This window comes from Geotrypetes seraphini, chromosome 8 (genome assembly GCF_902459505.1).
Source record: "Geotrypetes seraphini chromosome 8, aGeoSer1.1, whole genome shotgun sequence".
Taxonomy (NCBI): domain Eukaryota; kingdom Metazoa; phylum Chordata; class Amphibia; order Gymnophiona; family Dermophiidae; genus Geotrypetes; species Geotrypetes seraphini.
Window position 1 is genome coordinate 191,805,146 of NC_047091.1, and position 15,622 is coordinate 191,820,767.

The 15,622-nt window shown below is 44.0% G+C and overlaps 1 protein-coding gene across 3 annotated transcripts in view; it reads right to left on the reverse strand.

Moving 5' to 3' along the window:
- Window positions 1-1,078: 1,078 nt before the first annotated feature.
- Window positions 1,079-15,622, reverse strand: part of MZT2B (mitotic spindle organizing protein 2B) — a 57,661-nt gene continuing 43,117 nt past the window's right edge. For all 3 annotated transcript variants that reach the window (XM_033956930.1, XM_033956929.1, XM_033956928.1), the window contains one exon: window positions 1,079-1,818. In XM_033956930.1, coding sequence (XP_033812821.1) covers window positions 1,673-1,818 — 146 coding nt within the window. In that variant the 3' untranslated portion in view covers window positions 1,079-1,672. The remainder of the gene's footprint in view (window positions 1,819-15,622) is intronic.

The window sequence follows — 15,622 nt, forward strand, 5'->3', positions numbered from 1 at the left end:
GGAGTGTTTTCCAAAACATGGACCGTGTTGGGTCCTGTGATTTCATATAAGAGAACCATATTTTCTGGAATGCTACATTATATTTTCTCCAATAAAGATAGAATTTTTCTCCTTGTTTTGGTCGTTTGACTTTTTACTGCAGATCGGTTGGATTGTTTTTTGTTTTGGTTTTGCGCATTGATATCTACTTATAGTAGCTTCATAATGGACATCCCTGGTAGGCTTCTCTCCTCCAGTAAAACTGTTCAGTCAGAGGCTCATTTATTCTAAGCCAGGGATCTCAAAGTCCCTCCTTGAGGGCCGCAATCCAGTCGGGTTTTCAGGATTTCCCCAATGAATATGCATTGAAAAGCAGTGCATGCACATAGATCTCATGCGTATTCATTGGGGAAATCCTGAAAACCCGACTGGATTTCGGCCTTCAAGTAGGGACTTTGAGACCCCTGTTCTAAGCCATAGTTCAGTCTGTCCACTCAGACACCAAGAATCACTACTCCGCTCTTATCAAACTCTTTTTCCGCAAGGAAAGGCACCAGAGTCTGCTGGTTAGTATTCAGAGATTGAAATATGTTTAGGACCTGACCCACATTATCAGATATCAACCTTCCACTGATAAAACCTGTTTGATCTTTATGCATGACACAGGCAAGAGAGGGTTCAAGTCAAGTACCATAAATTTCACTAGAAAATTAGCATCCATATTTATTAGATTGATCTGCTAGAGCCATAGTACAGTAAGTTTTCAAAAGAATGGTGATGACTACCTGGAAAAAGGTAGCTAATGTCTTGACAGATTAAACAATCCTATCTAGGACTTTCATCTGAAGATGACAGTTGCTACAGCTTCAAGTCAAGTGGGATAAGCTGAATGTACTTCTAATTTCCCTAAGGAAAAATAAAAATATGACTTCTCTACATCTGCAGTGGGGTACAACAAGTCTATAATCAGTCTGTCCCCCTGACATGGAGTCCATTGGTTCTCTCTACCTAAGGAAGACTTTTTGTGCATTGAAAAGGGAAATGAAATCTAGAGTATGGTAACCAATTGCAACAGCATGGAAATGCAACTGAAATAATATTAATTTCAAATAGCTTTTTATTGTATGTGTGTATCAAAATTGGTTACAGTTCCTATAGAATCAGGCCATATGTTATCATGACATTACATGCTGCATGACATTACATTTCTGTAATAAAACATGACTGTTATTTGCTTCCTTAACTTCAAAAATATTCCCATAGACATGTTGATTATTTTTAATAAAGTGTAGTCTGTTCATGCAGACTATGATACGCTGCCTGTATCTGTGAAATAATGTTGGACATTTCTGATTCTAGTGACCAGAAAAACTGTGTGAAGAAAAAACACAGCGAAAGCTAAGGAGCAATTAAGTTGTCCAAACATCATTCAAACAAAAAGCAACACCTCTTCACTTGATTATTAAAGCAGGCCATCAGCAGATCTAGAAAGTTTTATTGCTTTTTTTTCCAGATATAAAGCAGCCTTGTTAACAAATAGAAGCTGGAGTCAGATTTAATAAGGCCAACCTGTTACATCCCTATTTGTTCCAAAATAATAAAGCAATGAAGTAGTAAGCAACTGTGGGACTTGGGTGAAATCTTGTTCCACCCTTTCCAATATCAATAAATCAAGCCGTTTTCTCCATCCAGCTCATGAACTTTTCCCAGAACTTCCCCCCTTCTGCCCTCGTGTGGCACTGGTCTGCCGAGGCATTCTTTGGCTTGAGCCCTCTCGACTGCTGTTGCGCTCTGTAGATATCTGAGTCCCACTGACAGCCACACTGGGCTTATTTCTTCCTGGATGGGAAAAACAGAATGCTTAGCTTTAATGTCATGTAGGAGTTGCTAGTGTTCCTGGAATGAGTATAATCAATATTTAGTAATCACCAAATTAAAGTATTTGCAGATTAATGTGCTGTGGATTGTTTTAAAAAACAGAAAATAAATAAAACCATCATTAAAACTGTGCCAGTGACATTCTGAGAGAGACATACAAGTCATAGGAGCCCAGGGGCACAACCCATCCATCAAACAGCTGCAGAGAAGAGTTGGAGGACTAAAAGGGAGGATTTTTGTTTTTTAAACACCCACTGATGAACTAAAACCAGCAGAATTTTCAGGAGGCAAAGGATAAGGAAAGAAGCCTCTCTAGATTCTAATGTGTAGGATTTGCAACTCTTTTTTTCATGCTTTGGAGAACCTCAAAGTATGATAATTACATTTTTGCAGTAAGAAGCAAAAACACCTCTGCCTTTCTCCTGCCACTTTTGTTAGCTACGCTGCTGAAGTAGTAAGAACTGCTGCTAAGAATAATGAAAGGAGGAAGGAAAAAAAAATCAAATGGCTAAGAAATTGCAGTCCTGGAAGGCAAATGCTTGTCGCTGGGACTCAATATACTGAGTATTTTACCCCGTCACAAAATGACAAAATCTTTTTAGCTACACTTGATTTTATGCCACAGAATCCTGGAATAATCCTTGAAGAGTCCCCCACTTCAACCTTTACATAGCCACACTTGGCACATGCTTAGACAAACAAGCTATAACGCCATACAGCTACTCAGACGATATCAACATCCTCCTGCCTTTTGACCAAACCACCCCCAACATAACGAACAAACTACACATTGCACTAGAAACAGTGTCAAAATGGATGAGAGACCACAAATTAAAACTGAACCAAGACAAAACCAAATTCTTACTTCTAGAAAGAAACAAAACCTCAACCATAACAAACCTAGGAATAAACTCCCATCACATATCCCCTACAACCCAACCTAAAACTGCTGGGAATAATGATAAACAAAGGCTGCACCGTACAACTTCAAAACAGCAAAATGGTTCAGAAGACATTCGCAACCATGCGCAACTTAAGACAAATCCAAAAATACTTCCAACAACGAACAATTCAAACTCATAGTACACAAGCACTAATCCTAGGACTCCTGGACTACTGTAAAATACTTTACCTGTCATGCCCCGCCCCGCTAAAACAATTACAAACAGTCCAAAATACAGCCTGAAATACATACTCGCTGAAAAAATACATTACCTCAGCTTTCCAAGACTCGCACTTGCTCCCAGTACAAGCACGCATACAACACAAATTCTACTGCACCCCCCCCCCCCCAATCAAAGCCCTAAATGGAAATGGACCAAGCTATCTGAACAACCGCCTAATCAGAAAAAACAAATCCAGACCAAGGAGAACTCAAGCACACTTTACCCACCCCCCAAAGACATGCAAAGCAAAAAAAAAAGATGTCTACTAGCTACCAGAACAGCAAAAATAGACCGCCACCTCTCAAATCTGCTGACCACGATGCCCAACTACAAAACATTCAGGAAAGAACTGAAAACCATACTATTCAAGAAATTTGTCAAATGATCTAACCAAACCATATCGACCCTTCTCAGATCCCGATGCAAACTATAGCTATCAACCTTGTAATCTCCCTGGGAATGCCCAGGCTAATTTCTAGTTGTATACCACCTAGAACTGAAAGGTATTGGCAGGATAGAAGACACTGATGTAATGTAATGTAAAAGGGAAACCAACAGATGGTAAACCTGACAGCTTCTGTATAAGGAAAAGCAGTGGCCTTTCAGAGGGGGGAGGGAACCCCCAAAAGACAAAAATGAATAGATCAATAATCTGGAGTTCTTTCTGATATGAGTGGAGCCCTAAAGCTGAAGTTACAGCAATGCTGACCCAATCCTCTATTTATTATAATGAATTTTGTAACCAGATGCCTAAGTGAGAAACCCAAAAAGGTATCTATTTTATGAAAGGTAACAGGTGCTTATCTGCTTTTATAAGATAAACTCCTAGATCCAGCCCTAATAGAGTGCAACTACCAATATGCAAGCAAAAATTATGGCTTACCTGATCATTTTCTTTCCTTTAGCTCTACCAGACTAGTCTAAGCAAGTGGGTTATATCCATCCACCAGCAGGATGAGACAGAAAAACAAAATAGTTCCAGGTGAATTGCCCCCTTAAGGGAATAGTGCAGCTATAGAATGTTCAGTACATCAAATAACCAAGAAGTGTCAAGATTTTATTGTACGTCCATAATGCATATGTAAAGAAACGTGCATACTTCATAAATGTTTTTAGCAACAAGTAACGTAGATATTCAACTGGCATGCAGAAATTTCACTGAGTGAGGAGAATGTCAAACTATTCTGAAAGCAGAAGCAGTGAATCCTGGAAGGAAACAAAAAAACTGCAATCAGGGAAGGATTTGGGACTAGTTTGATAGGATTAAAGGAAAGAAAATTATTTGGTAAGAAATATTTTTTATTTTTTGCCTGAACTGGTCTGGTATGGATGACAAGTGAAATGTAGCAAAGCAGTACTCCAGAAATGTCCCAAAAACAAGTGGACAAGAGGTTGCAGACCACAAAAAGACTGCAGAAAAATATTTATTGTACAAGAATGGAAGGCTTTGAATAGAGCTTGACTTGGCCAAATGACTACGGCAGGGGCTAAAATAACTATTATAAATATAATAAAATCCACACAATTACATAAATAGTTTAAAAAATGCAGCAAAATAACATGTAAAATATTAGTAACAAAAAACTTCACTAGCCCAACCTTCAACATTGTATATCAGATTAGATCATGCATTTAACAAATCTAAAAAAAATCTTGCATACGCCTAATAATTTACAAAAATGAAGTTTGGCAACAATGAGAAATACATGAAAACAGGAATGCATCAGATCTAACTCAATTCTACTCATAATCTCTCAAACGCTTGTGTCATTGCTATTTAACTTATTGTAACGACGAGCAAGGTGATTATCTCCCCCTTCCCTCCCCTCCCCGTTTTATCAAGCTGCACTAGAGGGTTTTAGTGCGGACTGGAAAGTTAAGTGCTCAGACGCTCATAGGAATTCCACAAGCGTCAGAGCATTTATCGTGCTTGACCGCACTAGAACCTCTAGCGCAGCTTAATAAAGAGAGGGAGGGAGGGGGGTAAATTTGCGGATAACATTCAACTGTTCAAAGTTGATAAAATGCATACAGACTGTGAAAAATTGCAGATGAAATTGAATGTGGACATTGGGAAGAATAACCCAAATCCTAGTTAGCAGATGCTAGGGTCCACGCCCAAATTGCCCAATGTGCGGTAAAGGGATGGTAAACAAGACTAACCCCCTCTTTTACAAAGGGCGCTAAATGCTAACACGTTCATAGACTAACACGCATGTTGGTGGTTAGCGCGCATTAATACGCTTAGCATGTCTTTGTAAAAGGAGCCCTAAGACTGTGTAATGATTGGGTATGTTTCAGGAAACAACTGAAAACTCAATTGTTCGCTGATGCATTTATGTAATATGGATTGACTGTATGTTGGCATAATTTAGCATCATACTGCCTCAATGGGTAAATGAAGGGATGTTGAGAGATAAGTAAGAGTTTTAGTTTCACCGTTCTGCTATGTAGATGTAATTATGTATGCTACTTTGTACATCACTTCGATTGTAAGTGGTTTATAAATCTTTTAAATATATAAATGTTATAATGCCTCTATCACTCCATAGTATGACTTCACCTTGAGTACTGTGTTCAATTCTGGTTGACATATCTCAAAAAAGATATAGTGGAACTAGAAAAGGTTCAAAGAAGAGCGACCAAGATGATAAAGGGGATAGAACTCCTCTCTTATGAGGAAAGACTAAAAAGATAAGGGCTCTTCAGCTTGGAAGAGAAGGCTGAGGGGAGATGATCGAAGTCTACAAAATCTTGAGTGGTATAGAACGGGCACAAGTGGATTGATTTTTTACTTCATCAATTACAAAGATTAGGGGACACTCAAAATTACAGGGAGATACTTTTAAAACCAATAGGAGGAAATATTTCTTCATTCAGTGAATAGTTAAGCTCTGGAATACACTGCCAGAGGATGTGGTAAGAGTGGTTAATGTAGCTGGTTTAAAAAAAGGGTTTGGACAAGTTCCTGGAGGAAACGTCCATAGTCTGCTATTGAGATAGACATGGGGGAAGCCACTACATGCCTTGGATTTGTAATATGGAATGTTGCTACTACTTGGGTTTTTCTAGGTACTTGGGACACTGGGCTAAATGAACCATTGGTCTGACCCAGTTAAGACTAATCTTATGTTTTATAGCAGTGGTCTCAAACTCGCGGCCCAGGGACCACATGCGGCCTGCCAGGTACTATTTTGAGGCCCTCAGTATGATTATCATAATCATAAAAGTAAAATAAAATAGTTTCTTGATCATATGTCTCTTTAGCTATAAATTAAAATATTATTAAGACTTAGCCAAAAGGAAAGATTTATAAACTACTAGTGTTTAAGCCCGTTACATTAACGGGTGCTAGAATAGATGTCTGTCCTTCTTTCTGTCTCTCTCCCTGCCCCTGTCTCTTTCTTCCTTTCTTCCTGTCTCTCTCCCTCCCGCTGTCTGTTTGTCTTTCTTTCCGTCTGTCTCTCTCCCTGGCCTCCTTTGTCTGTCTGTCTGTCTCCCTGCCCCTGTCTCTTTCTTCCTTTCTTTGTCCTCTCCCTCCAGCTATCTTTTTTTCTCTCTCCCTCCCGCTGTCTGTCTTTCTTTCTCTCTGTCTCCCTCCCTGTCTTTTTTCCCCTGGCCCCTTTTGTCTTTCTTTCTGTTTCGCTCTCTAGCCTCCTTTGTCTGTCTTTCTTTCTGTCTCTCTCCCTGCCCGCTGTCTTTCATTCTCATGCGCTGCCTGCCTGTCTTTCTGTCTCTCTCCATGGCCCCCTTCTGTCTCCCCCCAAAGCAAACCAAGATTGCTCCCTGCCCCCCAGTACAACCCTCCCCCAAAGTAAAGCACATTCACTCCCAGGCCCCCTTTCTCTGTCCCCCCCCACTTCCGTGTGCAGCAGCAGCATTTCCCTCCCACCATTCCCTGTGCAGCAGCAGCATTTCCCTCCCCATCCTTCCCTGTGCAGCAGCAGCATTCCCTCCCTCTCCATTTCCCTGTGCAGCAGCAGCATTTCCCTCCCCCACCCCACTTCCCTGTGCTGCAACATTTCCCTCCCACCCTTCCCTGTGCAGCAGCATTTCCCTCCCCCAACTTCCCTATGCAGCAGCAACATTCCCTCCCCATTCATTTCCCTGTGCAGCAGCATTTCTCTCCCCCCACCCCACTTCCCTGTGAAGCAGCAACAGCATTCCCTCCCCCTCCATTTCCCTGTGCAGCAACATTTCCCTACCCCCACCCCACTTCCCTGTGCAGCAGCATTTCTGGCCGGCTCGCTTACCCTTGCTGAAGTTATTTTTTAGTTCGAAGCCACCGCCATGGCTCCTCTCACGATCCGCGCCTGTGTAGGAAGCCTTCTCTCTGACTTGACATCAGAGAGGTTTCCGACGCAGGTGCGGCTCGTGAGAGGAGCCACAGCGGCGGCTTTGAACTTAAAAATAACTTTGGCAAGGGTAAGGGAGCCAGCCAGACCACGAGCCGCAGAACAGTTCCTGGGGGGCCACGAGTTTGACACCGCTGTTAGACGGAGTGAGGGCAGGAGGGGGGAGTCGCTGGCGTGTTACTTGCCTCCGTGTTTGAAAATTGAATTTGGCATGGACCCAGAGACCACAGTGGCAGGGAACACGCCATTCGAAGTGCGCATGCGCGCTTAGGGTTTTATCATACAGGATAAAGAGTTTTATTTCATGCAAAATGGTCATTTCTTTAATAAGACATTAACTATTTTTTTCTGAGGCCTTCCAAGTACCTAGAAATCCAAAATGTGGCCCTGCAAAACGTTTGAGTTTGAGACCACTGGTTTATATCATTCAAACTCTGCACTGTTGCCAGCCTGTAAGCATTCACCATGGCCACACGATCTTGATTCCTATAGACTAAGAGACTTAAAAACATTTTAAACATTCTTTTAATTCATATCATAGGTATTTATGGTACCAAAAACATACATAATTTTATATATATATATTTTTATAACCGGCCTGTTTTGGCAAGAAAAGAAAAACAGACCTAAAGCCCAGCGGACCAGGCACCATAAAGGGTCACCAAGCTCTAACAAATTAATCATTAATTTTAAAGGAACATATTGCTTCAGATGATAACTCCCTGCTCAACTGACTGAGCAGTAATGGCGCTCGTTCACTGTGGGGGACGCTATAATGCTTTAATGGAATGGATAGTGTACAGGATATATTGGTGCAGTATTTTGTGGATTTTTTTCTACATATAACGCCTACTTTTTGTATGGTTCTGGGTAACTCTAGTTAGATACAAGGATATGTGTTAGTTAAGGCCATGCCCAATAGAAGCGTACGAAAATTTGGTACAAATATAAAATTCTGAATATGGATTGCAGCTAAGGGTGGAAAAATACTACAGATTAATATTAAGGAAAAGCATAATAAGATTCTCTTTATGTATTTTGCTGGATTACGTTAGATCATGGAGGAAACCATATTAAGAACTCCATCTTGTATTAATGACTCCATCTTGTTTTCTGTCTTTCTGTGTATCTCTTCTTCTTGGGGTAAAAACATACTGCAGTTTTCCCGCTTAAGAAAAGGCCTGTGATTCTAGTGTTTTTTGTGTGAACAGCTATGCCCAGGGGGAAGAGAAACCTCATGGCTTAAGTATTAACAGATGGTCCAGACATTCCAATGCTGGGTATAGAAAAAAAATATTTCTTGAATAGGGTTTGAATGCAGTATTGCTTAGGAATGAAATATGAGTGTAGCGTGTGGGTGTGAGTGAAGGGATCCCTATGTATGTTAGAATGTGTGAGAATATGTGTGATAGAATGATTTGTATTTAATTACAAATGTTCTACATATATAAGATTCAAGAAACTTTAAGGAGAAATCCTGAGAGGCACATCTAAAATTTGACCTGTCTGACCTTTCAGCTAGCCTACTATAGAAACATGTGAAGGGAAGGCTGTTCAGCCCACAGTAAGGGGGGGTCTGGGTTCTTCTGTTCTTGTGTGTGTTAGTGAAACTTGAAACTGTCAGTTTTTCCAAAGCAAGTTTTCGTCTGACACAGAAAGGCTGTTTGATTTAAACTTTTTGAGACCTACAAAGGGTTCATTGGGTATGTTATAATGTGCATTTAGAAATTGATGTAAATAAAAATATGATTTTAAAAAAACTTGTCTGAGTTTGTAACTATGTAAGAGGAAATTTCTTTGTTCATACCTAAGGACAGCCTCTGTTGGCTGATCGGTTGGCAGGAGTGATGTCATACTGGTCAGTGTGACAGTATAAAAGGAACGCACCAGTATAGACTCTTGGGGGGCCATGTATGCTTCAGGAGAGGTGCAAATTTCACACCTGGCGGAGGTCCCCCATTGCACGAATGCCTAACGAAGGTTGTTTAAGTCAAAACAAATAAAAAATTACCCGACTGGAAAATATTCGTGCAAGTGTCATAATTCTCGGGCAACTAAGGGCAGGGTTTGGTAAGGTCCCTGCTCACTGATTCAGGAGCTTGCTAAGAAGCACCAAGAAAAGGGTATACTGTTCATCCACCAATCACTGAGTGAAAGAACATACTGAACAATCCTTTACGAGGCAATTGATTCACTTGGAACTATTTTATTTCTCTAGCGCCTTCTGCTGGTACATGGACACAATCCACTTGTCTGGACTGGTCTGGTAAGGATGACAAGGAAATTAATATTTAAATTTGTTTATTAATTTTCAGAAAACAGATGGTAAATTTCCATAAAAATGCAATTAAAGCAATATAATTAAAGAGCTACAAACAGATTTCTTTTTCATCACAAATAAGAGAACAATCCTAACCCCCCCATCTCCCATCCCAAAATATGTACTACCACATATACTCCTGCACACCACTACTTTGGGAAATTTTGATCCTTCCCTGGCTCAAACTCCCCATTTATAGTAATGGACAGATATTTGGATTACAATGCACAATTCAGAACTAAAGGGAAAGGGAATAGGACTTGTATACTGCTGTTTTGTGGTTACACATTCAGCACAGTTACTTACCGTAACAGGTGTTATCCAGGGACAGCAGGCAGATATTCTTAACGCATGGGTGACGTCACCGACGGAGCCCCGGTACGGACCTTTTTAACTAGAAAGTTCTAGTTGGCCGCACCGCGCATGCGCGAGTGCCTTCCCGCCCGACGGAGGAGAGCGTGGTCCCCAGTTAAGATAAGCCAGCTAAGAAGCCAACCCGGGGAGGAGGGTGGGACGTAAGAATATCTGCCTGCTGTCCCTGGATAACACCTGTTACGGTAAGTAACTGTGCTTTATCCCAGGACAAGCAGGCAGCATATTCTTAACGCATGGGTGACCTCCAAGCTAACAGAGAGGGAGGAGGGATGGTTGGCCATTAGGAAAATAAATTTTGTAACACAGATTGGCCGAAGTGTCCATCCCGTCTGGAGAAGGCATCCAGACAGTAGTGAGTAGTGAACGTGTGAACTGAGGACCAAGTGGCAGCCTTGCAGATTTCCTCGATGGGCGTGGAACGGAGGAAAGCCACAGAAGCAGCCATAGCTCTGACCCTGTGGGCCGTGACAGCACCTTCCAGTGAGAGACCGGCCCGAGCATAACAGAACGCAATACAGGCAGCAAGCCAGTTGGAAAGCATCCGTTTAGAGACAGGACAACCTAGACGGTTAGGATCGAAGGTCAGAAAGAGCTGAGGGGACGAGCGGTGAGCCCTGGTACGGTCAAGATGAGAATGGGGTTTAGGGAAAAAGACAGGCAACACAATGGACTGGTTGAGGTGAAAAGCCGAGACCACCTTGGGAAGGAATTTAGGATGGGTACGCAGAACCACCTTGTCATGGTGAAAAACAGTGAACGGTGGATCGGCGACCAGTGCATGGATCTCACTAACCCTCCTGGCAGAGGTGATGGCAATGAGGAAAAGCACCTTCCATGTTAGAAGTTTGAGCGAAGTTGTGGCAAGAGGCTCAAAAGGGGGTTTCATGAGGGCTGATAAAACCACATTCAGGTCCCAGACGACAGGAGGAGGCTTCAGAGGTGGATTGACATTGAAGAGGCCTCTCATGAACCGGGAAACCAGTGGATGAGCCGTGAGAGGTTTTCCGAGGATAGGCTCATAAAACGCAGTGATGGCACTGAGGTGGACTCTGATTGAGGTAGACTTGAGGCCAGCGTCGGACAGAGAGAGCAAATAGTCCAGTACAGTTTCCACCGCTAATGAGGTGGGATCGTGATGATGCAATAGACACCAAGAGGAGAACCTGGTCCACTTCTGATGGTAACATTGGAGGATGGCCGGTTTCCTGGAGGCATCCAAAATGCGACGGACAGGCTGAGACAGATTCTCTGGAGAGGTCAGCCCGAGAGAAACCAAGCTGTCAGGTGGAGCGAAGACAGATTGTGATGCAGTAGAGACTGACGTTGCTGTGTAAGTAGAGTAAGAAACACAGGAAGAGGAATGGGCTCCCTGGAGCTGAGCTGAAGCAGGAGGGAGAACCAGTATTGGCGAGGCCACCGAGGAGCGATGAGAATCATGGTGGCCCTGTCCCTGCGGAGTTTGGATAACGTCCGCAACATCAGAGGTAGTGGAGGAAAGGCATAGAGGAACCGATCCGTCCAGTCGAGCAGGAATGCATCTGGGGTCAGACGATGAAGAGAGAAGAATCTGGAACAGAACTGGGGTAGCTGATGGTTGTGAGGCGCTGCAAAGAGGTCCACCTGCGGAGTGCCCCAGCGAGCAAAGATGGAGTGGAGTGTTGAAGGGTCCAGAGTCCACTCGTGAGGTTGAAGGATGCGGCTGAGATTGTCAGCCAGGGAGTTCTGTTCGCCCTGGATATAGACAGCCTTGAGGAAGAGATTGCGGGCCGTGGCCCAGGTCCAGATGCTGAGAGCCTCCTGACAAAGGAGGCGAGATCCAGTGCCGCCTTGCTTGTTTATGTAGTACATGGCGACTTGATTGTCTGTGCACAGGAGAAGGACCTGAGGGCAGAGAAGGTGCTGGAAGGCCTTGAGAGCATAGAACATGGCTCTGAGTTCCAGGAAATTGATGTGATGTTGACGCTCCTGAGGGGTCCAGAGTCCCTGGGTGCGTAGATCTCCCAGGTGAGCTCCCCACACATAGGGGGAGGCATCCGTGGTTATGATCATGGAGTGAGGGGGTAGATGAAAGAGTAGACCCCTGGAAAGATTTGAGGAGTTCAACCACCATTGAAGAGATTGCTGAAGAGACGATGTCACAGAGATGGGATGAGAAAGAAGATCCGTGGTCTGTGACCATTGGTTGGCAAGAGTCCATTGAGGTGTCCTGAGGTGGAGTCGCGCCAGAGGAAGCACATGGACCGTCGAGGCCATGTGGCCCAGGAGGACCATCATCTGTCGGGCAGGAATGGAGTGATGAAGGAGCACCTGACGACAGAGGTGGAGCAGGGTCTGTTGACGGTCGGAGGGGAGAAACGCCCTCATTAGTGTGGTGTCGAGAACTGCTCCAATGAACTGAAGTCGCTGTGTGGGAAGCAGATGCGACTTGGGGTAGTTGATCTCGAACCCCAGGAGATGGAGGAAAGAGATGGTGTGATGAGTGGCTTGTAGCACAAGTGGAGACGTAGGTGCTTTCACCAACCAATCGTCCAAGTAGGGGAACACCTGGAGGTTGTGAGACCTGAGGAAGGCCGCCACCACAATAAGGCACTTGGTGAACACCCTGGGCGATGAAGCGAGGCCAAAAGGTAGCACTTTGTACTGATAGTGACGGTGCTGTATCTGAAACCGTAGGTAGCGACGTGAAGTCGGATTGATTGGGATGTGAGTGTAGGCCTCTTTGAGGTCCAGGGAACATAGCCAGTCGTGTTGAGAGAGAAGAGGGTAAAGCGTGGCAAGGGAGAGCATTCTGAACTTCTCCTTGACCAGACACTTGTTGAGGTCCCTGAGATCGAGGATGGGACGAAGGTCTCCTGTCTTCTTGGGAACCAGGAAGTAGCGGGAGTAGAATCCCTGACCCCTTTGGTCCGGAGGCACTTCTTCGATGGCATTGAGAAGAAGGAGGGATTGGACCTCCCTCAGGAGGAGGGGGGTTTGGGAGGAGTGAGAAGCAGACTCTACGGGAGGATTGTCTGGTGGAAGAGTCTGGAAGTTGAGAGAGTAGCCGTGGCGAATGATGTTGAGGACCCATTGGTCTGATGTGATGACCTCCCAACGGCTGAGGAAGACTTGGAGGAGACCTCCGATAGGCTGAGGAAGAGGCAATGATGATGGGAGACTGGCTATGCCCTGGAGGAAAAAGTCAAAAGGACTGAGATGGTTTTGACGGAGGGAGAGGCTTGGCAGGTTGGTGAGACTGTGAGCGAGCCTGAGATTGATGCTGTTGACGAGGTCGGCGAGGTTGCTGTTGAGGCGGGTTGAGAGGTCTGGCCGAGAACCTGCGCTGGTATGAAGACTGCTGTCTGTAGGTGCGAGCAGGTGGAGTCTTCTTTTTAGGTTTAATCAGAGTGTCCCACCTGGTCTCATGTGCTGAGAGTTTCTGGGTTGTTGAGTCCACGGACTCTCCGAAGAGTTCATCACCCAGACAAGGTGCGTTAGCCAGGCGATCCTGGTGGTTAATGTCCAGGTCAGAGACTCCGAGGAAGGGTCCGGTGGTGTTGATGTCGTCGGGGTCGACTTTTGTGGTGTCGTCGATGTCGCCGCCGGTTCCATGGCAGATCTGGTACCAAACAAAATATTTTGCTGGATCTGCCGATTTTTCAAAGTACGCTTTTTAAGCGTAGCACAGCCGGTGCAGGTGTCAGCCCGATGCTCTGGACCCAAGCACTGGAGGCACCAATTGTGTGGGTCGGTGAGGGAGATCGGGCGTGCACACCGCTGGCACTTCTTAAAACCCGGTTGAGGGGGCATGAAGGGAAACACGGCCTCCGCAAAATCGAACCTGGAGGCCTGTATGGTGGCAACAGGCCCCGCCGGGGCCGGCCTGAAAAAATAAGGAAAACTCGATGAGTTTTTTTTTGAAAACAAAAATAAAGGGAATCCGATAAGAAAAAAGGAAAAAAAGTGAAAAAATACGCGAGCGGGAAGGCAAAAATTAGTTTTTCAACGGCCGTTGAAAACACATGCGTCTTCTTCGCTCCGCGGAAACGAAGAAACTGGGGACCACGCTCTCCTCCGTCGGGCGGGAAGGCACTCGCGTATGCGCGGTGCGGCCAACTAGAACTTTCTAATTAAAAAGGTCCGTACCGGGGCTCCGTCGGTGACATCACCCATGCGTTAAGAATATGCTGCCTGCTTGTCCTGGGATAAAAAGTGGTTTATGTACAGTATATACAGGTATTTATTTCTAACTGGGGAAATGGATTGGGTGACCAACCCAGAATGACACAGGGACAAATTTTTCCCCGTCCCCTCGGTAACTCATTTTTCCATTTCGTCCCTGCGAGTTCTTTTCCTGTCCCTGCCCCATTTCTGCAAGCTCTGTCCTCATCTGTACAAGCCTCAAACACTTTAAAATCATAAGTGTTCAAGGCTTGTGCGGTTAAGGCAGAGCTTACAGGAATGGGACAGGGACAAAACTTGCAGGGACAGGGAAATTGAGTTCCTGCGGGGACGGAAAAAAATTTGCCCAGTGTCATTCTCTAATGTCTATCATTAGGCCATTCCTTACCTGCTCCAAAAGGTGTAAATGTGTGCATGTACTTTCCACATGTATGCTATAAAATATAGGTGTGCCTCTGCTCCACCCAAGCAGGTACACACTTTCTGTGCGTGTACTGTGTGTGTATGCTGGCCTGTGATCCACACAGAATTGTACAAGTAATTGCAGAATATACGTACTTTAATATAATTTAATAAAATATATGCATACATCCCAACTTCACCCCTGCTCCATCCAAGCAAGTACACATACTTTTTACACATGAATGCAGTTGTGAAAATTTATTTTTTTTAAAAAAGCTTCTTTCTGCATATTAAAACAGATATTACACAGGAAAGATTTTTATAAAAACTGCCACCATATTTTTCTCAGACACATTTTATCCACCAATGCATCATTGCATAAAAAATGCACACTTTTTTAAAAATTTACATGTTTTATTTTTTTTTCAAGTATTTCTTTACAATCCTTCAATATAGTCTCCCTGCTTTGTAATGACCAAGTTCCAACATCCGGGAAGCTTCATTATTCCATCCAAGACACCGTTTTTGTTCAGTTGCCGAATGGCTCAGGTACCGGCAGAAAAAAGCTCTTCCTGAGATGCAAAATGATGTCTACGCATAGGTTGTTTCAACTTTGGAAGTCTGGTGGACTCATGTCTGGACTGTAGGGAACATGAGGTAACACCTCCCAGCAGTATTTGCTTAGTTTTTCAATTATGACATTCCCTATGTGCAGACAAGCGTTGTCGTGAACAATGAGTGGCCCAGCCAAGAGCAACTGAGGCTGGGTTTTGTGCATTTTTCTCCACATTTTTTTTGCAAAAAATCACAATAATACACTGCTGTGACACTTCTTCCATATGGAACTTTGTCTGTAATGATGAAGCCTTCATGATCATAAGCAAAAATCATCATTTGTTTGACTTTTGATTGAGCTCGTAGAAATGTTTTGAACTGTGGGGAAGATGGAGCTCTCCACTTGTCATTGAAAAACTACACAAACATGG